This window comes from Pristis pectinata, chromosome 24, assembly GCF_009764475.1.
Source record: "Pristis pectinata isolate sPriPec2 chromosome 24, sPriPec2.1.pri, whole genome shotgun sequence".
In the NCBI taxonomy this organism is placed as follows: Eukaryota; Metazoa; Chordata; class Chondrichthyes; order Rhinopristiformes; family Pristidae; genus Pristis; species Pristis pectinata.
Window position 1 is genome coordinate 21,757,548 of NC_067428.1, and position 27,940 is coordinate 21,785,487.

Here is a 27,940-nt window from a genome sequence, read left to right on the forward strand (position 1 = left end):
ATCCCCTCCCCATCCCCATCCCCTCCCCATCCATCCCCCATCCCAATCTCATCCCACCCCCATCACCCCCTCCCCCCACCGTTCCCGCACCAATCCCATCCCTCCCCTCCACCATCCCTCCCCATCCCATCAACCCCTTCCCCATCCCATCACCCCCTCCCCCTTCTCCATCACCCCCTCCCCCTTCTCCATCACCCCCTCCCCCTTCTCCATCACCCCCTCCCCCATTCTCATCACCCTCTCCCCATTCCCTCCATCCCCCCTCCCCATTCCCCCCCCCCCCGCCACCATGCACCCACCGCCCCCATTACCCCTTCCCCAGTTATTATGCACTTGTAGGCATTGGAGCCTGATCCACCCTGGGCTGAGACCATCATCCAGAAAAATGCAGCGGTTTCAGCACTAAATCCAGGTTGACAAGTCACTGAGGGAGTGCCACACTGCCGGTGGTGCTGAGATTTGGACAAGAAGTTAAACTGAAACCTTGTTTGCTCTGTCAGTTGGACATTAAAGGTCCTGCCACTATATTGAAGGAGAGTAAGAGAAATTATTCCCATTATCCTGGCCAACATTCAACATTATAAAAACAGACAATCTGGGCTTTGTTATATTTCTGTGGATGATGGCACTCTAGAAGTTATAAAGTGCCGTGGAGTGTTTTGAAAGGGGCATGACATGTGTTGCAGAAATGCAAGCCTTTATTTCTGTAAACACTCGGGCAAGAACTTTTGGAAGAATTTGTATTGACTGTTGGGGTATTGAGTCTGTAATCAGAATCCTACTGTCTTTAACCAAACCTCCTGCCCCATCCCCAAATCACTATTCTGCTTCCAACATTTATCCCCTAAAATTTGCCAATATCTCTGCCTCAATTACTTCAGGCAGTAAAAGATTCCTGCTTTACATACCATCTCTGTGGACAAGTTTTTCTTAACCTTTCCACTGTGGCAACTTTAAGTCAGTCTATCGTCAATGCTTTTGTTTTTAAAGTTGTCTTTTTTCTTGTACCCTTCTGTTCCTGTGGAAGTGGTTCAGTGTTTCCTACTGTTGAATAATGAGACCAAAAGAAGGTCTACTCCAAAGCACATACCTTGCAACTTTCATAATCTACAGTCATGTAGAAATACACATGGAATATCTTAACTAAGAAGGGGAGTATGCTCTGTGAATTTCTCCTCACAAAATTAGATTAATAATGGACTTTGCACCTGCCATTGTTTTGGTTTGAGATTTCTGTTTGGAATGAAATATTTTATGAGTACTAATGGTAGAAACAGAACTTACAAAGCTGTTGTTTAAATTGAACTATATAAGGAATTTTGAGAGCGCATTTGGAAATTGCAAAGACATGAGGCTGAATAAAACTGTTGGAGAACTGTGTAACCCAGTTAACAGGTTTGTTAATGGCACTTCATATCAGTGCAATTTCTGTGTATTCTATGCCGTCACAACTGGGATTTAATATTAGGTATGTGTTTTGTGTCCTGATGCTTTTGATAAACCAGTCAAATTTTTTTTCTTGGGTTTGTAGGAAGAATTCGATTTACCATCCTATTAAGTTCAAGAGATATTTTACTACGTGACTAAAAGCTAATAATTTGGTTCTTAATGGTTGTAATAAGAAATGAATTTCCTATTTAGATTACTATTACTACTTTAGTTATGTCGTTTTCAAACTTGCTTCTTGCAGTTCTGCGCCTTGGCAGGTTCGTGACCTTCATCTCCAGGTAAATCCACAACTCTTGCTTTATCTCCAGCATAAAATGCTGATTAATATTGGCTTTTGAGCTCATGGCAGTACAGGGAATAGAGACCTAGTTCAGCTGTATACTAGCCTCAAATTAAGAACAGACTGCTAAACTAATGTTTTAGGTTGTTATCTCCAGTATGCAGCCCTGCGATATGGGAATCTCAATTTCCTAATTGAACAATTTCCATCAATCCCAGTCCTCAGCAAAGAAAAATGGTAATTAAGAAAAATTTTAAAAAAAAATGCCTGGAGTACAAACCACATCAATCACCATCTGGAAAAAAAATACAGCTTGCATTCTAGGGTCATATCTCGGAATCTTATTACAGTGTTAATTTTGCTACACCAGCCAGCAAGGATTTGAGGGAGGAATGAGATGACATTGATTGTTCGAACTCTTCTCTGATACAGAGCATTATACTTTTTTACATCACCTTACACCCAATTTATAAAAATGTCATATTTAACAGTTTCTTCAGATGTTGATGCAGCACCTGTTACTTTTAGCTCATATCATGAGAGAGCTCTTATTATCTTCATTATGATAATTGCTAAATCAATCCCTTGAGTAATGTAATTGTGCTGTCAAATGTGGAATTGGAAGAATTCTGTGGGAGTTATGAATTTAGAGTTGAGAGAAGTATTTCATGGAGTTGTCAAGTGACATTAAAGGGTTATTAAAAGTTGTCAAGTAACATTAAACATCAAGTCCTGCGTAAGTCCATTGACCTGCTTGGTTCTGATTTTTTTAAATACTACGTTTTTGCTACTAGGACAAAGGAAAACTTCAAACTAGGTTATCAATTCAGACTATGAATAATTATTTTCACAATCTCTCTGCCTCAGGTGGGTTGTGAAATTTTACTCTCAGTAAGGACTCTTGAATGCATTTTTGTAACTGTGTTTGTTTCTTTCCTGTGTTTTAATTGCTATTGATGTCATAAGTACTATGTTTGTTCTTGACTGTTTTTCTTTATTTAAAAACAAAACTAAATTTCCAGGATGGAGTCTTTTGATGAAAAAACTACTGTTATAATTTTCTGTGCAATCTGACTTTGTAGAATAGCTGCATTTGTATAATGACTTTCACACCTGCAGGATATTCCATAGCCCTTCATGACTTTTGAAATTCAGTCACTTGTTACATAAACATTGCAGCCAGATTGTGTAGAACAAGAGTCTGCAAAGAGTAGTTAATTACCTGACCCTGTTTATTAAAGGTATATATTTAGGATGTAGCTAACACAGATGGATATGACATATTGTCCAAAGTTGTACAGAGGACATTTGGAGTTAACCATATAAAGTGGGGTGAGTAATGTGAACAGAGAACCAATTTCTTTCTTCATTCTAACTAATTAATCATCCTTCACCTATTTAAGGGCTCTGCAATATTTTTACAGGGCAAACAGTTGTTGCTGACATATGTTGATTCTAATGCACATCATTACGGTGTGAAGAGAGCTAGAAACCAACTTTTCAGCTCCTTGCTTGATGAGCAGTTAAGTGACTGTAACTTGGATTTTGTCCTGTGGCAAGGATCTTGATCACTGCTCAGTGTCTTCCCTCAATAGCGAGGCTTATCACAAACTACTGTGGATGCTGGAACTTTGATTACCAGAAAGTACATGAAATGCTTGCCAGTTCACCTGCTCGGGTACAAAATTAAAACCCAATCCAATCCCAGTCTGACCTGAGGACCTGACCTAAATCCTACATAAGCGGTTGCATCCCATGAGGCTCAGGTGCAGTATCCAGGCTCTGATTTGCGGTGAGAGCATCAGAGCTATTTTTTTTTCTGAGGCAACATTAGCTGCTTTTTCAATCGATGATCCTCAAAATTACTGCCAAGTGTTTCTAGCATTTTCAGTTTTGATACCAGGTGCTCCATATTTGGGATACCCCTGCCAGTTCATTCCAGAATGTATTCAATTGGAGCTTTGTGCCATGCCACTTAACTGGTTCATGTATGGTTTTCCAGGTTTATGTATTGCACCCTTCATTTCATGCCCTATTCCATCTCTAAGAAACATCTCACATAAAACAAATTATTCTGGATAGGTTTTCTTCAATGTAAGAAATATTCTTAAAATGAATGCACCAGCACTGCATGCACCTTGTCTAATACCTATCATTTTTCTGTTCAGACCCAGTTCGCTGCTTGCTAATCAATCACGGTGTCTTCACCAGACCACAGTAACAGAAAATGCAGGCAGGTAAATTCAAGCATCATTCTGAAAAAAACATTTCTGTCAGTTATATATTGCATTACCATCTCGCAATGTGGTTAAGTTGTACTTGAAGTGGTACTAAAATAATTGTTCTGGGGAGAAATGTAGACCAGTGTGCACTTTGTAGACCATTGCTGCCCCTTTCACATTCACATTAGTACAGATGCCTTGTATCTGGTAAGGTGACAATTATTTTAAAATCTGACAGTTGGAACAAAGTGATGTAGAAGAATGTTAGTTCTCTATCCCACTCCAACTTCCCTGTATTCGGCCTTCTACGTTGCTCCAAAATTGCCCAGCATAAGCTCATGGAACAGTACCTTATGTTCCAACCAGACGTATTACAACCTCAGGACTTAATATCGACTTTTAGTAAAAAATCAGTGAAACCTCCTTTTATTCCCACAGACATGGATATACATTTGTTTCAATTCATTATGTTTGTCTCTGTATCATTTGTTCCAACTGCTGGTTTTTAAGGTACTTGTTATCTTGACAACTTTAGTCTCTTCTCCCCAGCCCTCCCCTTCTCTGCAACCTAATACACGCTTATGTTTTTGCATTTCCAGTTCTGATGATGGACTCTTGACTGTTTCTCTCCCCATTGATGCTGTCTGACCTGCTGACCAGCAGAGTCTCATAAACATCTTCTGTCAATAAAATTGCTCAGTTTAAAGAAGCCAGACTTGATTACAACACTTGAAGGTAGTAGAGTAAGACTAGGTAAAATATTGGAAATGCATAAGAGTTAAGAGTAAGAGAAAAATAAACCCTCTTCAGTATTGTTGGGGGGAGGGAGGGGATGGGGGTTGCAGTAGGTGGTGGGGCCACTATTGACCTGTAACTAAGTGCAGGTCAAAGGCTGCCTATCCTGTGGTGAGTGACTTGCCTTCTGACTCCACAAACCCCTTCCACAGTGTATCAGGCACTGAGTTCTGTGATGGCATACTCTTCACTTGCCTGGACGAATGCAAAACCAGCAGCACCTAAGAAGCTTGACACCATCTAGGATAAACAGCCCACTTGATTGTCACTACTTTCATCACCTTAAACATTCATTCCTTCCACCACTGTCACACTGTGACTGCAGAGTGTGACATCTGCTGCAGTTACTTACTTTGGCTAATCAGGTAACACCTCCCAAACCCACAGCCTCTACAACTAAGGACAAGTTGACAGAAACATAGGAACACTGTTACTTGCAAGTTTCTCTTCAAGTCACACACTTATCCCAATTTGGAAATATTGCCATCAGAATCCTACCTAACAATGCATTGGGAGTACCTTCACCAGAATGATTGCTGTCATTCATTCTCTCATTGGAGAGAAGGAGGATGAGGGGAGACATGATAGAGGTATACAAGATATTAAGAGGAATAGATAGAGTGGACAGCCAACACCTCTTTCCCGGGGCGCCAATGCTCAAAACAAGAGGACATGGCTTTAAGGTATTGGGTGGGAAGTTCAAGGGTGATGTCAGAGGGAGGTTTTTCACCCAGAGAGTGGTTGGTGCATGGAATGCACTGCCTGGGGTGGTGGTGGAGGCTGATACATTGGACAAGTTCAAGGGATCATTAGATAAGCATATGGAGGAATTTAAGTTAGAGGGAGGAAGGTGTTAGATAGTCTTAGGTGTGGTTTGAAGGGCGGCACAAACATGGGTGAGCCAAAGGGCCTGTATTGTGCTGTATTGTTCTAGTGGTTCAAAAGATGGCTCACCACAACATTCTTAAGGCAATTAAGGATGGTCAGTAAATGTTGGATTTACCAGTGATGCGCTTGTCCAAAGGAAGTCGCCAACATTCTCTCAACTGAATTTGTATAATCCCCAACAATATATCAGATACTTCACTGTATTTTCTGTTTTTAAGCCTTTACTATCTAAAAAGAACTGGAATTCTTTGATTGCAGCTCTGCATTAGCAAAAGAATCGAAAGCTGCATTGCCCACCAAGAAGTTCTCGCTTCCCAGCAACAAGGGGGAGTTTGTCATCACGAAACTGGATGAGCTAATAAAATTGGGCCCGACGAGTAAGTGCTGTGTTTGCAACCTGTCTATTTACTTCCTGCAGGGTATGGTGACTAGCTAAGGGTGTGAAATCCTTTACTGGCCACATTTGGCTCTTTTGGACCTGATTGAAAATGAGGAACCCTGTTGACTTTAGGATCGTATTTTGGACTAAGTTCCAAATAATAAAGACTGGAACCATAATTTATCTTTATGTGGCCATAATTTATCCCTATTCCATTTGTTCAGTCCCAAGTTTTCCAAAGATTTTATTTTATTTTCAAATTAACTTTCAGAGTTCTTTGTGGCCCATGACCTTTGGGCTGGCCTGCTGTGCTGTTGAAATGATGCATATGGCTGCACCCAGGTACGACATGGACAGGTTTGGCATCGTCTTCCGTGCTAGTCCCCGGCAGTCGGATGTTATGATTGTGGCTGGTACCCTCACAAACAAAATGGCTCCAGCCCTTCGAAAGGTAACCTCAATGATTGTGTGAACCTTCTTATGCTCTTTCTGCTTGTTTCCTACCCTAACAGATGAAAAACAAAATACTATAATGGGGAAACAATAGCAGAGGAAACTGGAAATGCACAGTGGATAGGTCAGTCGGTGTCTGAAGGAGAAGAGTCAATGTGTCAGAAGTGGCAATGTGTCAGAGTTGTCTCCTTCAGAACTACTTTGAAGGTTACAAACTGGAACCTTTTTATGCCCCATATCTGCTGGACCTGTTTTTCCAACTTTGTTCTATGTTTGCACTTCCTAAGACGTATTGCTATTGCTCTTTTACATAAAAAAATAGCTATTTATGGCATGAATCAATAGTACTACTTATGTTCCAGAAGTAAAAGATGCCTGAAAATCTGTTATTTCTCTGGGTAACTCGCTTTTGATAGAAATGCCTTGAATGCCATCTGGTGCAATAGTAATGCCAACAGGTGGTTACCACTTCTCAGAATGTTCAGATGATTTTGGCAAAAGGAATACTACAATTCTGGGAAAGTTCCTAGGGAGGGAAGCTTTCCTATCTTTGTTGTGGAAGATTTACAGTGATATGATGAAAGAACAAAAAAATTGGATTAATTGGTTAGCTCTGCCATAGAGCTCACACGAGTGGCATCTTTCTGTGCTGTATCGTTCTGCGAGTTCCTCAAAGCTGTGATTTGTACTCAGTGAGTACAGGGCTAGGCTGGGTTTAAAACCTGTCCATTGCACAGAGTTTACAGCAGTGAACCTGTCATTTACCCTGAATAGTTCATGCTTCACACAAACATCCTCACATCTTATCAAATCATATTCTATTCTCCATTATGTAATAATCTAGAATCAGTCTGTGCCAGCCCTCCCATGTGCTGTTGTGTTCCACTTTAACTTTAGTAAAGACATTTATCATTATCACTTAATCTTGCATGTATAACCTCTAGTTTTGGAATCCCCCACAAACTGCTTCACAATGATGTCTGTAGGTCATCCCTCAGCCTCCTCCAGCTTGTTTGGGGTCAAATCAGGCCCCATCTCACACTTGAGGCTCACATTGAATTTGTTGCTGTTGGCTTCTACAAACTGAACCCCAGCCAACAGGTTATTATTAAAACAAATGCAATGTCATAAACCAATAAACTGTTACACTAGATTGAGGTGAATTCTGTTTTACATTATTACTGTGTTGTGCAGGTTTACGATCAGATGCCTGAACCTCGTTATGTCGTCTCCATGGGCAGGTGAGAGTACTGACTATAGTTAGCACGGTCATTTAGATTTAAACAATACTTTAATATTGTTCCCACACACAACAAAGGTAGAAGTTCAACAATGTTTCTGTTTCAAACAGCTGTGCAAATGGTGGTGGTTATTACCATTACTCCTATGCTGTGGTGAGGGGCTGTGACAGAATTGTGCCAGTGGATATTTATGTCCCAGGTAAGTACATTTATCCATTGGAAAATTGCCGCACTGTCTCACTGAACATGGCTAATTGATACAGGTTATATTGTATTATACTTCTGTCGCAGAAAGAAAATTGGGACATGAAATTGTAAGAAGTACCAGATATAGTGGAAAGTACTAGGAGATACTTTTCCCTCAGTGTTACCAATCTAGGACCTGGTTAATTAAGTTTTAAAGCATGTGATCAGCAGAGGAAGCTGGTGGGGTGGAGAGATGGTGGTACAGGGAGAAATTAAATTCAATCTGTGCAAAACCAAGTACTTCTAAAGGCTCAATGGGTAAAGCGAGCATTTGGTAAAGTGCTGGCCATCTCACAGGGTGATTATTTAGGACTGAGATGAACGGAACTTTCTTTGGTTATAGGGTTGTAAATCATTAGAATTTTTCACTATTGTGAATGTTCTATCACCGAATATAGTCAAGGCAAAGACTGACAAGTTGTAGAACTACAGGAATTGAGCAATATAGTTAATGAACTTGAAAGTGGACAAGATACAGGAGTCTCCATTATCTTAATGAATGACATGATGGTTGGGCACTTGATGGTCAGCATGGATGTGGTAGGCCGAAAGGTCTGTTCTATACGGTATGACTCCATGGCAGGGCAGGCTTCGGGGACCATCTGCCCTCTTCTGTTCCTTTCTTGTGCTCTTACAGTGGTTCAATCAATAAAACAAGCAAGTAACTCCAGAATTGTTCCGTGGTCCACAATGCTGGGCTGATCTCGGCTGGGATAACAGTTAGGGTTGCTGCAATTGAACCATTAGGTTATTGTGGGGAAGAAGGTTCTCCATTGTTGGTCTGGTGAGCTTTGCTGGTTAATGCAAGTTCACAAAACATAGCAATGGTCAATTTTTGTAAAGAATGAATAGTTAGGGCAAGCTGGTAGAAGAGGAGAAGATGGAAGGGAATACTGGTTGCATATCCATTCAAATTAAGTTGCTTAAAATGAGTTGCTATTCGCTATGACTGAAGTTATCTAATGTTTTCTCAGGTAACTGACGTTGTCAATTTTATGTTAGGCTGCCCACCCACAGCAGAAGCACTGCTGTATGGAATGCTGCAGCTCCAGAAGAAAATAAGAGGGAACGAAGGATAAGCATTTTGGTATCGAAAATAAATAAATGGTACAACTGCAACTAGTATTTATGAAGTTTGTGGATGACGATCTGACGCTGTGGTGGAGAGCGACCTCTTTGCATTGAGATATCATCTATATCAATGTCCTATAAAATTTGTTTTAAAGTTGAAGCATTTCTGTAGCTTTCCTTTTGTATATTTTCAATCTGATGTTCTGAGGCAATGTGAGTTTTACAAAATAACTGCAGCATTTTGTGACCACATCATTTTCCTCAACTTTATTGCTGCCTTTCCCTTTGCCATTGGTTGTGGATTCCAGCAAACTGATACCGATGAAATAGTTTCCCGATAACCTTGCTGGTGTATTAAAACTTTCTTTATCTAGATCTGGGACATGGCACTGCTTTCCCACCTTTTGAGAATTAGCAAAAAATCCATTGTTACAGAAAGTAACAGTGGCAGTGAGAACATCATGTGCTGTGAATGCTTTCCTGACTAAAGCTAGCAGCAAGAATGGCCTGGGAAGATATTTCTGGTCAGTTGCATTGAGAAATAATGGAGATAAGATACTTAGGGAACACCTTAAATACATGTAAGGTGATGCCACAATATTATTTGATTAGGATTTTATTCCAGCTTTCCCTCAGTACAAAGTCTTGCAACATTGTGCCCAATACTGCCATCTGGAAGTAATATGTGGTTTCTCCCAAAATTAGCAATAGTAGCTTCTTAATTTTGTGTTCAAAACTGTTTATTGTGAAACTAACTGTGAAAGAGGTTCCTTCCACTCAAGTTAGAAATAAATATTTTCTTGGGGTGTAGTTATTCTCCACTTTATACTTACAACTGATGCAATTATGAATTCTGAAGTCAGAGCAGGTATCCTAAAGAGAGGACAGCCTTTCCAGGTTACTGTATCTGTAACCTCAAGTGGTCCAGGGCCATTCTGCAATTGTCCCTATAAAAAATGCTTCAAACAAAAAAGTAAGACATCCATTGAGGGCAAGGTTAAGACTGAAAGGCAAATGTGGGAATGCACACTTTGAAATAGGGATAGCTACTGTACAAAAGCTGATGGACACCAACGCTCTAGTTTCATTGCATTCATGTCAACTTGTGTTCACCATTTCTCATCATATTCTAAAGAAAACTATGCTGAATATGGTATGACATTACTAATTAACAGCTGTCTTTTAAGACCATACTGAATCCCAATGAGAAATGAGTGTTCCTCATAGCAGAGCTAGTAAGGATTGGCTGGTTAGTGTTTGGTTATGCTGGGTGTGATCATCTTATGAAAAGAGTAGTATCTGCAGTCTTTAGGGGGGATGATGTCCATCACAGTGGTCTTAATGTTCTCCTCTTTGAAGCCAGCCTCCACCAGATGAGGTACTTGGGTCTCCTGGACAGATTAAACATGAATGTTACTTTTGGAGTTGTCAAACAGATCACAACACACACACAGCATATCCCAAGATGTCATCTTTATTAACACAATACAAAATTGCTTCAACATGCAAACTCCTGTATAATTGTTGAAAAATATTGTGGGTGCTCATTAAAGTGAGGTTAATGGGGCAGAGAAATAGCACTTTGTCTTGATCATTAGTTATTGACATCAGGCAAGGTAAAGCAGCTTACATTCACAATAAGGCTCCCTCTTCTGCAAAAATGTACAATACTTCATATGGTCATCCCTTTCCCATACAATTTCTTTAACCTCACTGGTATGTTATACAACCCATTTACATGTGATTGTAACTTTGCTCTTGTTGAAATGAGATTAAAGTTAGTTGTGTTCCACAAGCAGTAGAAACTAGATTTAGGTTGCCTGATTCACCAAGAGTGAACAGCACAAATACCTTCAAGAAAGTTTATATATTCTGTTTAATAAATTAAAGTCAAAGTTTGGCTGAAGTATTGATGTTTGTGATATACGTTTAAGAATCAATCACATCTTTTAATCTGATGCTTCACTGCAGAAACTTTAAGATACAATCCTTTTAAGCTTCTTTATTGGAACTTTGAATTGTAGTGCTTTGCACATCCACATGGAACATTGACATCGTTTCCGCTGTCACTGAGAAACGCAATTCTTTGGAGCACAAAGCAAGTGGTGACAGCTGCCAATTTGACAGCTTTCAAAAGACTCAAATAAGTGGATATGGTTTAGATCTCTTTCAGCTATCTTGTCCAGGGCTTTCTCTAATATGCACAATTTACAAATTCATACTGACTAAATTTAACTTGTTAAGCACATGGAGCTTAAATTGAGAAGGGTTCCTCCAAATGAGGTTCATTTTGATCTCTCCAAGGGTTGCACAAATCCTCTGAGACACACAGTGACAGTGAAATGTGGGAAATGGAGGCAGCAACGTGGCCAACCTGGCTACCACTGCCCTTTCCCCCTGACTACAGCCAGTGCTTGTTTAATTATTGGCTGGAGGAGAGGTTGACGGTCATAATCCCTTTAACACATCCTGTGGAAAACGAGACTGTTTGTGAAATGGATGGCGATGCATGTAACACGGACCATGGAGTGAGGAGTTGTTATCATTCAGCTGAACCTGAGCCACAAATGAGGTTGTATGTTGCTCTGTCCTCTGCGTGGCCACGTTATTGCAATTCCAATGAAGAGCTGATGTCCAACCACAACAGCTTAAAGTTGTACCTGCAGCTCAGACCCAGGGGTCCCTTTTTGTCTTGGCAGAGGTACTGTCTGTTTTTGTAATCTCATTTAACTTAGAGAGTTCATTTCAAACAGTATTTGTCTGTCTTAGACTTGGACCAAGTGCCTACAATCAGGTGCTTCCTCCCAACCTTCCCCACCCCACTTAGTCCAACAGAGTTAGAATGCATCTCCCTTTGATACAAGCATATGCAACAAGGGCACAGTTTCTGGTCTGTTCACTGGGATTGAGATCACAAATCATTTACTTCATAACTAAAAATTGAAACTTAAATTGAGTGCATTTTTTTCCATTAACAGCAGTAGTTTTGAGGAAAAGTATGAATGTGTTTGATTCCTACCTGGAACATTTTCTCAATGTCATTGTACTTTCCCTTCAATAGCTCGCCCCAGGAGGTAAGGTTACAATATGTAAGAACGCCGCCAGGCTTCAACAAACGCAAAGCATGATCCTAATAGAAAGTTTAAATAGAGGTTATCAGTTGCAGTTGGCTGCCCCTTCTTCATATAACCTTCACCAATCCAAGATGGCATCGCAACAGGAGAGTCAATATCTATTCCAATATTAAATGTTGAACGAGGAGACAAACTGGATGTAGATGTGGGGAAGGAAGCTATGAAAAAGCGCAAAGGGTGACCATATTTTCTGAATTGATTCTAGGGACATTTTGGGAGGAGGGAGGGAAGGAGTACAGTCATTGGGGTGTAAATTGTAGGCAGTGAAGTGTTGCAAGACATTTTAAGCAGATATTTCTGTTGCACATACAAAAGGCAAATTTAATAAATACTATGATGCCATATTTGGAGTAAGTACAACCAGATGTTCTTCACCACTGACCTGGGGTGCTGTGCATGGCTGAGTAGTGTAGAATATGTTGACTGATCCCACCAGAATGAAAGACATGCATTCCTACAGGAACAGGGAATGTAGAAACAGGAGGTGGCCTTTCACCCTCTTGGCTCATTCTCTACTCTGATCATTTATTGTCTGTGCCCTCACAAATCTTCCCCATGATTGAGTGCAGGTGTGGTGATCAATTAGCACTGGGCATTTGCCATTGCAAACCTAGGCCTAAAGGGTCTGAGCTTACCTTTATAAAAGCAAACTGATGTATGTGCCAGGTTTCTTCTGACAGAGGATATGTATCATAAAGAATTCCTGGAAAGCAAAAAGGAAGAAATCTCCATTCCTTTCTCATCCAAAAGAGAGAAGAGGCACAGTTCCTTAAAACCACAAACATTTATCCTGTCAGTTAAAATCCCACACTTTCATTTAGCTTTAGGTGGTAAAACACCAGTCATCACACGTAACTGCCAATTGAATGGCAACTTCTTAAACTTGAATTTAGGTCCTTAAAGGAGCCAAGAACAACCTTTTGTTGAAAAACAAAACAGCCAACTCACTTGGCAGCTCTTTTACCAACAAGAACTTTACTGGCAGCCAGAGGCTGTAAAGCAAATCTCAACGTGTGTCCTGACGAAGTTCAGACAGCAGAACTCATTCAGTTACCAATCCTCCTGCAACAGGATCAATGAAAGCCATTTGTTTTTTGAACCAGTTGTCCTGGAGCTCTTATTTAGGTCTACAGTTACTTACTAATCTTCTGTATTCTAAGCGTTTAGATCAATGGGAGGTGTGGAGAAATTCTGTTTTGCCTCACTGTGAATGTTAAGCAGTTATGTGTTGTAACTTTAGTAATCAAATAAATAGCGTATCTTAAAAAGTCAAACAGCTAATACTTTCCAAACCCCAGAAAAAAGTCATATATTTAAGCTAACATTTTATCATTGCTTGTCAAATGCAATTCAAGTGGATCTTTTTGTTTGAAACATATGAATAGGTTTGATTCTTGAGCAGACCATTGTTATGGCATTATTTAGAAAATAGCTGTTGTACTATGCCAAGAACTTTCAATTGTCAAGAAGACAATTTTTAAGTGATATGTATAGATGAATGGCAGAACTGGGAAATGTTTCATTTAAATCCAAAGAGCACCTTTCTTAGCATTTTAAAATACTTGCTTCTAGGAGTGTTTTCCTCCATTAGTTTTGATTTTAAAAAGCAGGTTGAATAATACCTCATTGTGAGGCTGCTCAGCAGAGTGAAATAGTCTCAGAGATGGGAATTTTCTGAAATGAGACCTCTGCTCACTCACCTGGGTCCTTCTTCCCATCCATGGTCCACCTATCCCTCTCCCTCTCCTCTATACTGGTTAACTTCCCTGTCCACTCTCAGTGATGCTGCAGAGTCTCAACCCAAAGTGTTGACAATTCCTACACCCCCCCCCAAGATGCTGATTAACCCACTGAGTTCCTCCAGCAGTTTGTTTTTGCTCCAGATTCCAGCGTCTGTAGTCTTGTGTTTCAACAATGCATTGTTGTTAGACCTGCCCACACTGCACAGTATCCCAAATATATACATTTCCAGAGATATCTTAGTATAGATATCTGGAACAGGGGTTCTTAGCAATTCTTTACCACCAGCCCTAACCCCACTCCCCAAAGTAAACACTAAAGGTACATACTGGTATCCTGACTGGCATGGGCTAACTCAGTCGAGACAGGAATGCTCCTTCCAATCTCAATGAGACTTACTATCTAATGTTATTGAGGCACTAGAAATGGCAAGATCTTCCCTGGGTAATTACCCCAAATAATCTCCTTTAACTGTTTTGAATGTGGCCTCTTCACTGTAATCCACTCAAGCCAGTGCAAAATAAATTCAGATGTCCTCATAAATCCAATAGGACTATATGGAAAATAGTCCAGGTTCTACAAATTGTATAGTCTCAATGTAAAAATGGTCACCACACTATTGACGATTCAATCATTAGATCTCAGCATTGACCCAAAATTTGTTGTTGCACTGTACTGCTGCCGCAAAATGACACATTTCACATCATATGTCAGTGATAATAATTCTGATTAAATATGAAAGTGCAACTATATCACATTCATACCAGTTTTCCATTTTCATCCCTTAGATCTAGTTTCTCTGCAATCTTCCAAGAGTAGATTTTCTCATTCCTGATTTTAAATGGCCCCTCCCCCATTAGCAGCTGTGCCTTCAGCTGCCAGGGCCCTAAGCTCTAGAATTCCTCTCCTTAAGTGCTCCACGTTGTCCTTCAAGTCTTTTCCTAAAGCCTTCCTCCTTCATTAAACTTTTGGTCATCTCAAAATCTCCTTGGGAGTGTTTTACCACACTGGAGAAACTACACAATCATTAGCACACTGCCTCACATTAGGCAGAGAGATTTAGATGGATCAGAATCCTATGCTTGGATATTTTACCAATAGTGAATTTTTTTAAAAAAATCTAAAGATTTCAAAGTGAAACTTACCATCAAAATGTGAATCTGGTAATGTTGAGACTACATCCTCCCAGAGTCCTTTGAGAGGAATAATCTATATTGAAAAGTGTAACATTAATATCACAGACCAATTCTCACTGCCTTTTCTCAATTATTTGGACATTTACAGGAAAATGGGTTTTTAACTACATTGCTCTTATTGAGAAAAGCATTGGTACCAAAGGCAAATGGATCAAAGTGTCTGGTGCTGGTCTGTAATATTCTTCATTCTATTATCTTTGCATACATATGGAAGAAAGATAGCTTCTTACAATATCTTAGAAAAATTACAAAGCTTCCCATACAGAGTTACTTTGCAGTGACTATTTCATTTAGACAAGAATTATATTGCATTGAAGCATCTTAATGTGGGTATTTTCATTTGTTGGGTTGGTCGCATGGTACATTTATGATACAATATTGTCTCTATCTCTGGGATTTTGGATTTGAATATAATCAAAATTGGATGACTTCAATGTCAAATAAGTTTCCCCTCACTGCTACTACTTCCGAGTCCAAAACCATAGAAGAGGCAGTGTTTTTTTAAAAAAAGATCGAGTTGCCAGAAAAAGTGCTGAACTATCCAGTGCGTGGTAAGAGGACACTCACCTTGTGGGGTTGCCCCTTCGCCCACTCCTGCAACCTTTTAAACACACCGTCGTTGCATTCAATTATCCAGTGCTCCTCAATATTTAACGACTCAATCTTAGTGGCAGCAATTGCCATTCCAAACCCGATCTCCAGAACTCGTCCTCCTAGCCCAAGAGAAAGCAAATGGTCTTACTGCTGTTTCTCCCTTCCCCATTAGTTGCACTTCAACCCAGTATGTTGACTTCCGCCACTGCAGATACTTCAGTACAGAGAGAATTCCTGTCCCAGCTTCAAAGATGGGTTAGGTTACTTGCTGTAGCAGAGACATAGACCAGATCCCACCACAGTAGTTGGGGAAATTTAAACTCAATTAAATTCCAGAGATACTGCGCTCTGAAATGTAGTAGCAAGCCACTCGATTCAAATTCAGTAAGTACTAGCCTTGTTGGCCACACCATGAATGAATGAAACAGCTGAGACTCTGATGGAGGATAACAGCTGTGGAGTTGGATCTGCACACTGACCATTTGCCCCCGTGCTAGGAGCACATGTTGTGGCACTCATCTGACTAAGTGGTTCACCAGAGGAAGAAAAAGGACAAGTTGCAACTTCTAGTGATTATTAAAGAACAACGTTGCATGACGTTGTTTCTTAACCCTTGAAATGCCCACAAACGTACTAAGTGACAATGTTCATTTCTTCAAAATAGTCGAAGTAAATGATTCTTCAACAGCACCTACCAGAACACAGTCTGTACTACCCTTTTCCTGTGGGTGCTCATTAAGGTGAGGTTAATGGGGCAGAGAAATAGCACTGTGTCTTGATCATTGGTTATTGACATCAGGCAAGGTAAAGCAGTTTACATTCACAATAAAGCTCCCTCTTATGCAAAAAAATGTACAATACTTCATATGGCCACCACAAGCTGCAAGTTCCCCTCCATGGTGCACAAATACAACCCCGTTCCTTCCTTGTCACCGAGTATAAACCATGGAACTCCCACCCCGACAGCATGAGGGGGGTACCCTGCCCAGGGGGACTGAAGTGGTTCAGGGCGACGACCCACCACCAGCTCCACAAGGGGAATAAATGCTGATCTTGCCAGCAAAACCCATATCCTGCAAGTGAACAACTCAATGGAACGAACGTGCCTGTAACCACATGGTGCTTTTGTAGTTTTGACAAATAATTTTAGATTCAATTAGCAACTAAGAAACTAAATGAAATTTGATTATATTAAAGCGTTTAAAAGGACGTTTTGACATCAAAGAACTGAAACGGAGTTTAATCTTAATTCATGAGACTGGGCTCCCACCTTTCAAAACACGTTTGCGTCAAGAACGGCCACATACCCTCAACAAGATCGACCTTGGGGATATTCTGCGAGGTTCGCATGTGTCAACTAAGATTGGACTGTGTCAGTTGTTTTTTTTTGACCTGAGAAATGTAGAGATTTTTTGGGTTTGGACTTTTGAGAAAGTTATAACGTACTCCTTTGGGGTGTGCGCTTCTGGTAACTGATGCAAAGAGATTCTTCCCCGTGTTCCACTCAATCCCCGCACCTCGTAACCTTTGCGCAAGTCGTTATAGCAGATCACCTTAACCACGTATGCAACTCCCTCTGATTTTCTCAAGCGTTCTCCCTCTCCCCCAACCACCCAGTGAGCGAAAAACAGTGAGCAAAGAGTAGCATCGCCCCATAAAAACACCATTTAGTGACCTCGCCGCTGTCACACAGATGGTGCAAAATTCACTTCAAATTTTCATTCACAACAAATAACCCTGGTGGAACTCTCCTAGTTAACAAGATCTGATGAACTAAACCGCCTCCCTGCTGCACCTTTCACAGTAGGCTTGCTAGGAAAATCGTAAGGACGTGCCATAGTGTGTTAGGCATTTAAATTCTTGTCTTAATTTGGTTTGGGTCAGTCAATGACCTTTTACCTCATTCTCAAATATGTCCATGTATTTGAGCAGTGAACGTTCCCCCGGAACTAAAATTAGTTTGCTGTAACAAGGGCTATTTTTAGAATTTATCAGGCTGGCTAACAGTTGGCTACGGCTCCAGCCCGCAGTTAATAAAACTTCTCAAAAAGAGTTAATGCCTCTAGTAAAACTGATTCGCTTCCGCAACAGCGTGACCCAGATGTTTATACAGATGTATCATTGCGGCCGCCAGCTGCATTTTAAAAGATTGAGCTCACAAGGACATTGAGGGAGACCAGGTGTTACCTTTCGAGGCTGCAACAGTTGCCAGGGAATGCATGAATGGGGTCTCCCAGCGCTCCATGACTGGTTTCCCCAGGATCTGCAAGTGGGAGTCGGATTCATCGTACTCGGCGTTAGCAAGTCTCCAGTCGGGTTTGCAATCCTCTCCCTGCGAGAAGATTGGCGTCTTGACCTCCACACTCATGTCTCTCGCAGCGGTGGGGATGAACTGCACTCGGGTGGGCGAACCAGGCACGTTATAAGAGCCTGACACTTGTGCTGACTTTGCACGTCGCTCTGCTGCCTCCGCCCCTTCCCTCCAACCCCCACCGCCATTGAAAGCTGATTTATTCACAATTGTCTCAGATGAACATCAGAATCCGAGGCGAGTGCGGTGGAACGTTCCCATTGCTGTGTTACCGTACTGTTTAACCCTTATCACCCACTTCCACTTAATCGCATATCTGGGGTCAAAGCTTGGGGCAGATTATATCAGAAGGCAGGAACAAGCCCTTCGGCCCACGATGCCAAATTAAACTAAACTTCCTCCGCCTGTACATGATCCATATCCCTCTATTCCCTGCACATTCATGTGTCTAACAGCCTTTTAAACACCACTTTCATATCTGCCTCCACCACTAACCCTGGCAGCCAATTCCAGGCACCCACAACTCTCTGTGTAAAAAAAACTTGCCCTACACATCTCCTTTAAGCTTTCCCCCTCACACCTTAAATGCATGTGCTTGAATTTCTATCCTGGGAAATAGATTCTGACTGTCTACTCTATATTGCCTCTCATAATTATATAGACTTCCATCAGGTCTCTCCTCAGCCTCCGATGCTCCAGAGAAAGTAACCCAAGTTTGTTCAACCTCCCCTTTTAGCTCATGCCCTCTAATCCAGGTAGCATCTTGGTAAACCTCTTCTGTACCCTTTCCAAAACCCCCACATCCTTCCTATAATGGGATGACCAGAATTGCACACAATACTCGCCAAGTGCGGCCTAACCAAAGTTTTCTATAGCTGTAACATGACTTCCTTACTCTTATACTCAATGCCCTGACCCATGAAGGCAAGCATGCTTTATGCCTTCTTTACCACCCTTTCTACTTGCATGGGCACTTTCAGGGAGTTATGGACTTGGACCCCAAGAGCCCTCCATACATCAGTATTGAGCTGGGGGCAGGGTTGAGCAGCTGAGGACCCTACTCCTTGCAGTTCTTTATTTGTCCTTATATTAACACAGCATTAACGCCCCAAAGTGTTCAGCAGGAGAGTTACCCAAAGAAATATTAGGACAGACCCCCCCAGAAGTTGGTCAAGGAAGTAGAAGTTTAAGGTACATCTTAAAGGGGAAAAGGTGTAGGTGGGGCTTTGGCAGTTGAGGGCAGATTGGCAGTGGTTAAATTCTGACCAAAAGACCAGGAGGCTGGTAGGGGGATATGGGAGCTGGATGTGATCCCAGAAAACATCCCGGAACTTCAAAGGGATTATACAGGTTGGAGAACGTGAAACTCCCCTTTGATTCTCCAATATACCAGTTGGATGCAATCAAAATGAAAGTTAAAAGGTTCTTCATCCTCGAAGATATTCACAAAGCAGGTGAGTAAGAGGACAATGCACCAACCGCAGAAAATGACGCAGAGCTCCAAGAGTGTAAAGATCCAATGAACTTTCTGTCCTATAGCTTGGAGGCTTTTGATAGCAGCAATTCCCAATCCTTCTCCCACTCTGACCCATCTGTCTGTGGCTTCCTGCTGCTACAGAAAAGCCCAAAGTAAGCCTGAGGAACAACACATCATCTTCCGTCTTTGTGGCACTCAGGACTCAATATCAAATTCACCAACTTTAGGTCACTGATTCTTTCTTTCTGTTGACATCAAAACGGGCCATTTCTGCCTATCATTATTTGATTCAGGTTTTTTTTCCTGTTAGTATAATTTGACCTGTTGGCCATGTCCCACAGCCTTGCTATTAGCAACACATAACAAAGTCAAAATCTGGTTTATTGTCACGTACACAAGTACATGTATGCACAGGTGCAATGAAAAACTTCCTTGCAGCAGCACCACAAGCACATGGTATCACATAAGCAGCATTCACAAGAAAAGCATAAATCATACATAATTTTTACAAGAAAGAGCACAATTGGAACAAAAAAAGTTCATTTTAGTGCATAAAGAATCCCAAATTGATTCCAACTGTTGCATTGACTCAGTTGACCTCACCCCCATCAGAAATAGTCCCTTCATTTTCCCCCCACCTTCCCTGCTACTGAAAACTAACCTGCGTTCTCTCTTTCCCAGTTCTGATGAAAGATCTAGGGCCTGAAATATTAACTGCTTATCTTCCCACAGATGCTTCCTGACTTGCTGAGTGTTTCCAGCACTTTTTTGTATCATTTCAGATTTCCAGCATAGAACATAGAACAGTACAGTACAGAACAGAACAGGCCCTTCGGCCCACAATGTTGTGCCGACATAGCTAATCCCTCCTACCTACAGAATGCCCGTTTCCCTCCATTTTTCTCTCATTCATGTGCCCATCCAAGCCCCTCTTAAAAACCCCCAATGAATTTGCCTCCACCACCCTATCAGGCAACGCATTCCAGGCACCCACCACTCTCTGTAGTTTTTTATTCTAAACAATCTGGAGTCTGGATACAAGAAGTGAGCTCAACTGGATCAGATGTATCTTAGATCGAGTCGAGTATCAAAAGGAATAAGTAATCGGGCTTGGATTGCATTTTAAGTTTATCCATAAATAGACCTCTAAGTCAGTCAAAGGAAGGTTCACCTTTTTAAATTTATTCATGGGATGTAGATATAAGACATGCAAGGGTAGGGTGAATTATTCTAACCCCAATCGCCTTAATCGTGGTGGTGAACTGCTGCCTTGGCAACTTAGTATTTTGCCAGGCCATGATAGAGGGTAGTTAAGAATTTACAACCGTGCTGGAATCACATGAAGGCAAGGACAGCAGATTTCCTTCCCTACAGGACATCAAGAACTTCAAGGTTTCTGATAACAATCTGGCAGTTTTACAGTCACTGTTACTGGTTAAGTTGTTTCCTTTCTCCTCTGGTTTTATTTAATTAACTGTGTTTAAATTTCTCAGATGCCCTGGTGAGGTGATTCACAGTGAGCTCGCAGAAGCACACAAGGGAAGCTCTCTGACAGAGCAGAGGACAGTAACCATTAAGTGTCAAAAACGAGGTGATAATGAGCAAATAACGAAGTGCTGGAGGAACTCAGTGGGTCAGGCAGCATCTGTGGAAGTAAAGGGATTGTTGACGTTTCGGGTCAAGACCCTGCATCAGGACTGATAATGAGACAAGTGTAGAAACAAAAACTGGGGTTGTTCTCTAGATCATTAGTCCAGGTCCTGGATTATTAGTGCAGAAATGATGACGATGGTGTATAAAATAGAAAACCATCACCTGCTGGACAACATCAGGAAAAGACAGGACTTGAAGTTGTTATCCACCATGCTCAAATAGCCTCCCTTATGAGTCATGTAAACTGTGTTCGTCAAGGCACCCATTAACTGTGGTTCCAGAATAGGGGAAAGGAAGGAAAATGAAGGAAGTAAAATCCAATTTTTGCACAATATGAGTGGTTTAAAACTGTATAGATTTATTACATATTCAAAATATTCCTAACAATGGGGCAGAACATGATGACAATCAATGCATGGTGTATAAATGAGTTAGATTTTCATTTTGAATGAGGTTGCCAGGCACGATGTGCAAGATTGGCATCTGATGGACATATGAACTTGAATGTATCAGAGAAAAGATCCATAGATCAATGAATCGCAGAGTTGGTTGGCTGCATGCAATCAGAAAGCATGCTAAAGAATTCAGAGAAAAGGACTTAGATCACAAGCTGTTGATTCACTCTCTTTTTGTGGAAATGCCAGGCCAATGTTAGTGAGATTGCACTGCACAATTCAAAGTGCTACTACAGTGTAAACCTTGTACACAAATATCATGTTCCAGTTCTCAGATATAGCCATTTTCTGCTTTGTTCTTGGAACAAAAGTGTGCTGTCTTCCTAATGTCAGTTATGACCCAAGGGGTAACACACTCACCTCCAATCCAGATTTAGTTCCACTCCAGACACCTCAAACACAAAAATGAAGGCTAATAGTCCATTAAGGTAGAGCTGAAATTTAAGTAGTTGAGATATTAAGCTGAGGCTCTATGGACATAAAATCTATATAATGTCTACATAGGAAAAGATCAGCAAAAGATATTGTGGGTCCCTTATAGACTGAGACAGAAGAAATTATATTAAGGAATGAGGAACTAGAAGAAAAACAAGTATTTTGGGTTTATCATCAGAAGATGCAAAAAAATAACCTTCAGAACCAGTGGAGAACAACAGAGCTAATGTCTCTGAAAGAAATTGGCATTTGTGAAAAACTAGTAATGGAGAAATTAACGGACTGATGATTGATGATGGTCTGCATCTCCTAGGGTTATGAAAGAGGTGGCTATGGAGATAGGAGATGCATTTCCATTTCCCAAAATTCCTAAAGTTCTGGATTGGTTCCCATATACCGGATGGTGGCAAATGCAACCCCACTATTTAAAAGGGAGACAGAAAACAGGAAACTACAGATCAATTAGCATGACCTAAAAATGCAAGAATCTTTTATTAAGGGTACTTAGAAAACAATAATAATAGAAAATACTGGAAAAACTCAGCAGATCAGGTGGGCATCTGTGGAAAAAGAAACAGAGTTAATGTTTCATGTTGAAGACCCTTCATGGCAGCTGGGAAAGATGAAGGGTTAATTCTTACAAAGGGTCTTTGACATGAAACCTTAACTCTGTTTCTCCCTCCATAGATGCTGCCTGGCCTACTGAGTATTTCCAGCATTTTCAGTTCTTATTTCAGATTTCCAACATCTTAAGTCTTTTTTTGATTCACATGTCAGATAACTAGCCTTTCCAGTATTAGAACTGCTCAGCTTTGAAGAAAGGTCATAAACCCATTACATCAACTCAGGTATTTTTCTCTCCACAAATGTTGGCTGACTTTGAATTTTTCCAGCATATACTGTTTTTATTTGAGCGTTCCAGAATTGCAATGTATTTCACAATTCCAGCATTTTTTTTCCTCTCTCCTTGTTCATTTCCTTCTGTTTATACCTTCTCCAGATTAATTTCTAGGATGGTCCATTTGTTCTACAAAGAGAAATTACAAAGACAGGGTCTTTACTCCCTAGAGTTTCAAAGAATCATAGATGATCCCACTGAAATATATACATTTCTTATTTGACTTGACAGGTTAGATGAAGGAATGATGTTTCTTCTGACAGGACTGTCTATGTTGCAGTTTCAAAATATGGTGCCAGCCATTCAGGACAGAAATTGGAAGGAATTTCCTCAACCATAATGTAGAGAATCTTGAGAATTCCCCCCTCAAGAGGGCTGTGAAGACAGAGATCAACAGATTTTTGGATATTAAAAGAATCTAGGTATGTGGAGTTTGTAAAGGAAAATGCTGCTACGGTAAATGATCACTCATGATCTCACTGGATGGCAGGGCAGATTCAGGGGTCTACTCCTTGGATTTCTTGTGCTTTTATTCCATGGTGCCACTTTGAAAGAGAGCACAGGAAATAACTGTAGTGTCATAGCCAATCATTATACCCAAACCATGACCAATACTTATAACAAGCAATATCACTAATAGACTGCCTAGTTATTACATTGTTTGTGGAAGCTTGCTGTGCATAGATAGCCTACCACAATTCAACTACAGAAACTGTTTCAAAAGTCCCAAAAGCATTTTGACAATGAGATAGGTGCTATATAAGTGCAAATGTTTCTTTCACTTTTGTGTCTGATTAAAAGATCTGCTTTAGCTCTCTTCACTCCAGTAGCTCAGAAGCTATAGAGAAGATTTATTTTCAGAATAATAACAGCTTTTAAATGATCAGATCACAGCTGTAGTTAATGAGAGGTATCAAAAACTTACATCGATTAAAGAAAATCAGAAGTGATTTCTGTTTGGTGCCTTTACTTACAGATACATTCTTCCCTGCATGTATTTAAATGCTGCTACTTTTTGTTCCGATGCTAATTCTCACAATTCAAGTAGTGATGGGGCATTGCTCAGATCATGGGTGTGGGTTGGTATTTGGGGTGAGCATCCCAGGCAAGGTTGGTGTCCCACACTCCTGGGGTCCACCTGTCAATAGGGTTGTCACTAGTCCCGAACTGAACAGGATGCCCTGCACTTAAATAGGAAATTGGTTGTTCCCTATGATATCAGTACAGGACATCATACTTGCCTTGGCCCAGTCACTTGACTTAAAGAGGTAAAGTTCCAGGCCAGGAAAGACACAATGCTCAGGATGTTACTACCTGCAGCAAGCACTATCGATTCACTGCTGATCTCTGAATTAACTTACTTTCCTCAGAGCAATACTCCCGGGGAAATTCATGGGATTGCTGGGGGGAGGTGGGGAGGGAAGTCCTTTTCCAGTGAGAGCAATCAAAGCCTACATCAGAACATGTTCCTAATGTTGGCCTCCCCATCTGCCTGCATTCCAAGTCCACGGGAGTCTTCTCTTCTGGCCAGATTTTGCCTGCTTCCCTCTCCCCAATGCTGGGACTATTTACTCTTCCTTTAGATCCAACCTTTTGCTTCTATACTTGCATCAATATCAACTCTTTTTGTCACTTTCTGGCCCCATCACAGACCTTTTGTGTTCTTTCTGCATGCTCACAACGAGAGATCATCAGTGTTGCCAGCTTCACAGTGAATCACAGTGTTAATTTTAGCCATCAAAGTGTACAATGGATATGATCGTCACTGTGCATCAACTCCAGGGGACCTATTAATGACCTCTTAAGAGGCTTTGACTCTGTCAAGCATCCTTCTCAAATTTATTTCCCTGAAGAAATTAGTCTCCACCTTACATTTGCTACATGATAGCAAAAAATCTGTGATCTTAACCAACGGATTGACATCAGACCTAAAATCACTGTAGACTCATGTCATCGCCCCAAGAATTTGCCTCATCTTTGTTGACACAAAGCTGCATCTCACCCCAAACAAGCCACCTGCTGGAGTGAAGCTAATCTATAGGACAAACATGAAACCGTTCAATCCATGTGGCCTCCATTCCAAACCGAAGGTTGCCTCATTCTCAGTCATAACACTGCAGAAATTGGCTGTCCTGTACAATATCAACAAAGATACCTTAATCTCCTTGTGATTTTCCCATCCAGTCCAAGTAACCAGCTGGATATTTTGAATGGTAAAGGTGTGAAATTTCTGCCTCACAACTGGTTGCGATTTGCAGCAGTACTTGTAACTTATTTTGAGGATTAGTCACTTCCAGTCAATAAGTCAATATTCCAATAACCCAAGTCCTTGAACTTGGGGGAAAGTTATGATAAAGGGCGGCACAAGTCCGATCCCATTAAACCCAGTTGGCAGGAAAGGTCCTATAATTTCTGAACTACTTCCTGATATCCAGCAAGCAGATTGTCTGTGGTAGGTGCATAATTGGGAGTTTAACACTCAAAGGTAAAATTCAGTCTATTGAAAACAGACTTCCAATGACATTTACAGTGATCTCTAATGATTATCAGAAGGTAATCTAAGTTGTCATATTTTTCTCATTTTGTTTGCTAAGCACATAACAGAATGACTGAAATCATTTGAAATGTGACACTGTGTTTCCAAACTATTTAAATATTTATGTGCAAATAAGATGAGGGACTGTCAAATAAGGGAAATATTAAAAGCAAGATTTATATTCAAGGAAAGCATAACAGCCCAGACATGCTCTCTTCTCGCCTCTCCCATTGGGCAGAAGATACAAAAGCTTGAAAGCATGTACCAACAGACTCAAGGACAGCTGTTGTAAGATGATTGAACAGTTCCCTTGTATGATAAGATGGACTCTTGACCTCACAATCTACCTCATTATGACCTTGCACCCTACTGTCGACCTGCACTGCACTTTCTCTGTAACTGTCAAACTCTATTCTGCATTCTGTTATTGTTTTGCCTTGTACTACCTCAATGCACTATTGCAATGAATTGATCTGTATGAACAGTATGCAAGACAAATTTTTCACTGTACCTCAGCACATGTGACAATAATAAACCAATTTACAAATCAAGGGCAAATTAAATCCACCAGATATAATTTTCTTGGCAATGTAGATTAAAAGAAGCAAATTTTTGCACAGGAACTAAGTGAGATTGTGTCGGATCGTGCACCTTGTTAAATCTTTCTGTGAATTGGGGGGGGGGGGGGGGGTCAAACTTTGGACCTTGATATTTAAACAAAGGCAGGGAGGAAACCAGGGCCATGAGTGGACAAGTAATCCAGATTTAACAGTAAGGAATCATTGTAATTTTTACTTCTCCAATTCCTGGCTGCACCCAGCTGATTAGACAGAGTAAACAATTGTTGGGTGGGAAAGCCTCTATTTGCAGGCCACAGCCAGCAATGTTTCCTCAGAGGTCAATTTCCACCATCCATTCTGGGTAGTAATCCGATCAACCTTCATTGTACTCCCTCCATTGCAAGCATATGCTTCCTCAGGTAGAGAAACCAGACCTGCACACAGTATTCCCGGTGGAGTCTCAGCAGGATCCACAGACTCTAAAATATCTTTATTTTTGTCCTTAAATCTTCATGCAATAAAGGCAAACATTCCATGAGGGGAGGTTGCTTGGCCCACAAACTATGCTGGAAAATACTTACCTGAAAGATTAGCCAGCTTCTGCTTCCCTCCCCTGTCCATTTTTCTAAACTGGGAAATCACAACCTACTGCTATTAAATCACTTCACTATTCTCATGACTGACCCATTTTTCCAGAGCAGGTTACTTGGATGGGATAAAAGCTGCCAGTGTTATTTCAAAAATAGTTGCATTGGGCTGGGCTAAAGTTTCACTTTTCTTTTATTAATTTAATGTACCCTCCCTCCCACTTCTCCTGCCCATCATGAGACATTGGTGGTGGTGGGCGATATAGTAGAGGGGAGGAAACAGGGCCAAGGGGCAAAGTGAAGTACTAAAATTTGAGAGCTAGCCTTCAAATCAAATCTGTCATTTCTTACATTATGACTCACACTGTGGCTAATTCTGACTCACTGCATTTAGATATAAGCGTAGCTCCTTTAACAATAATATTTCATTATTTGTGATTTATGGATACCTGCCCTTAGCATTTCTTCCATTTTGATTGCCTTGTATAGTACTATTTCAAAGATTTTTTTTGCTATACATCTTTTCCCTATTTTAAGTTGATACGTGGCTCTCACTTACTTTACCATAGTATGTAGGAATGTTAAAGTGGTTTATTTATAGATGCCACTGGTGTGTTGCTTCTTTCCTGTTCTTGCCTTTTGTTTTACTGCAGAGAGTTATAATTCTGCCCCAATTACCTCTGGCGAATTAATGCAGTGTTATGCATTTCTGTGCACATTTGACATCCTTCAATTGCAGTTTTAGCGTAATTAGTAATGTGTTAACTAATGGCAGGATTTGAAAAGACATTGAAGTTTTTCGTCTTACCTCTTTCTTTGCCATGGTTTCAGTTTTGTTCGATTACGTTTAAGTAATACTCTTCTGTGAAGTCTGAGAATCAGCACGCTTGATATCAAGTCGGCACTTGACAGATAATGGCTTCAAGAAGCTGACTAAGAATGAAACCAAAGTGGATCAGGGGGAAAATTCTCTCTGGCTGAGGTCTTACCCTGCACAAGATGGATGGTTATGTTTGTTGAAGGTCAATCGTATTAATCCCACAGCATCATTTCAGGAGTTTCTCAGTGCACCATCCTTGACCCAATTTTTAGCTGCTTTATTAAAAATTTCCATTCATTACAAAGAAGCAAGGATAACTGGTATTGATTGCACAACTCCTCTGGTTTGCAACAGCTCAAACAAAGCAGCAGTCCAGGCCTATGAGCAGCAAGACCTGAGCAACATTTTAGCATAGGGTGATGGACCAAGTCCCACACCATCCTTAATTGCAAATATCTGGACGATATTCCAGTGTAGTAGTGAGGGAGCATTTCCAGAAATGATACACCTGTTATGGTAC

At 40.8% G+C, this 27,940-nt stretch overlaps 2 protein-coding genes across 2 annotated transcripts in view; one reads left to right on the forward strand and one right to left on the reverse strand.

Moving 5' to 3' along the window:
- The window catches only part of ndufs7 (NADH:ubiquinone oxidoreductase core subunit S7), an 11,331-nt gene extending 2,147 nt beyond the window's left edge, over positions 1-9,184 (forward strand). Inside the window, 8 exon segments of the mRNA XM_052038018.1 lie at positions 1,691-1,727; positions 3,898-3,966; positions 5,893-5,995; positions 5,997-6,011; positions 6,285-6,464; positions 7,661-7,707; positions 7,818-7,906; positions 8,956-9,184. Of these exon segments, the coding sequence (XP_051893978.1) occupies positions 1,691-1,727; positions 3,898-3,966; positions 5,893-5,995; positions 5,997-6,011; positions 6,285-6,464; positions 7,661-7,707; positions 7,818-7,906; positions 8,956-9,032 (617 nt within the window). The 3' untranslated portion in view covers positions 9,033-9,184.
- A 150-nt stretch (positions 9,185-9,334) lies between these two features.
- gamt (guanidinoacetate N-methyltransferase) lies at positions 9,335-18,056 on the reverse strand. The gene is made up of 6 exons (XM_052038292.1): positions 17,876-18,056; positions 15,662-15,807; positions 15,044-15,107; positions 12,794-12,861; positions 12,044-12,154; positions 9,335-10,415 (listed from the first exon to the last, which is right to left on the reverse strand). The coding sequence occupies exons 1-6, from the start codon at positions 18,054-18,056 to the stop codon at positions 10,275-10,277; spliced, it is 711 nt and encodes a 236-aa protein (XP_051894252.1). The 3' UTR covers positions 9,335-10,274.
- Between the last annotated feature and the right edge of the window lie 9,884 nt (positions 18,057-27,940).

Coding starts and splice junctions, on each gene's coding strand:
- gamt (XM_052038292.1), bottom strand. CDS start 18,056: ATGAGTGTGGAGGTCAAGACGCCAATCTTCTCGCAGGGAGAGGATTGC. Junction 15,808..17,875: donor AACTGTTGCAGCCTCGAAAG/GTAACACCTGGT, acceptor CTCTTGGGCTAG/GAGGACGAGTTCTGGAGATC. Junction 12,862..15,043: donor ACCAGATTCACATTTTGATG/GTAAGTTTCACT, acceptor TTTGCTTTCCAG/GAATTCTTTATGATACATAT.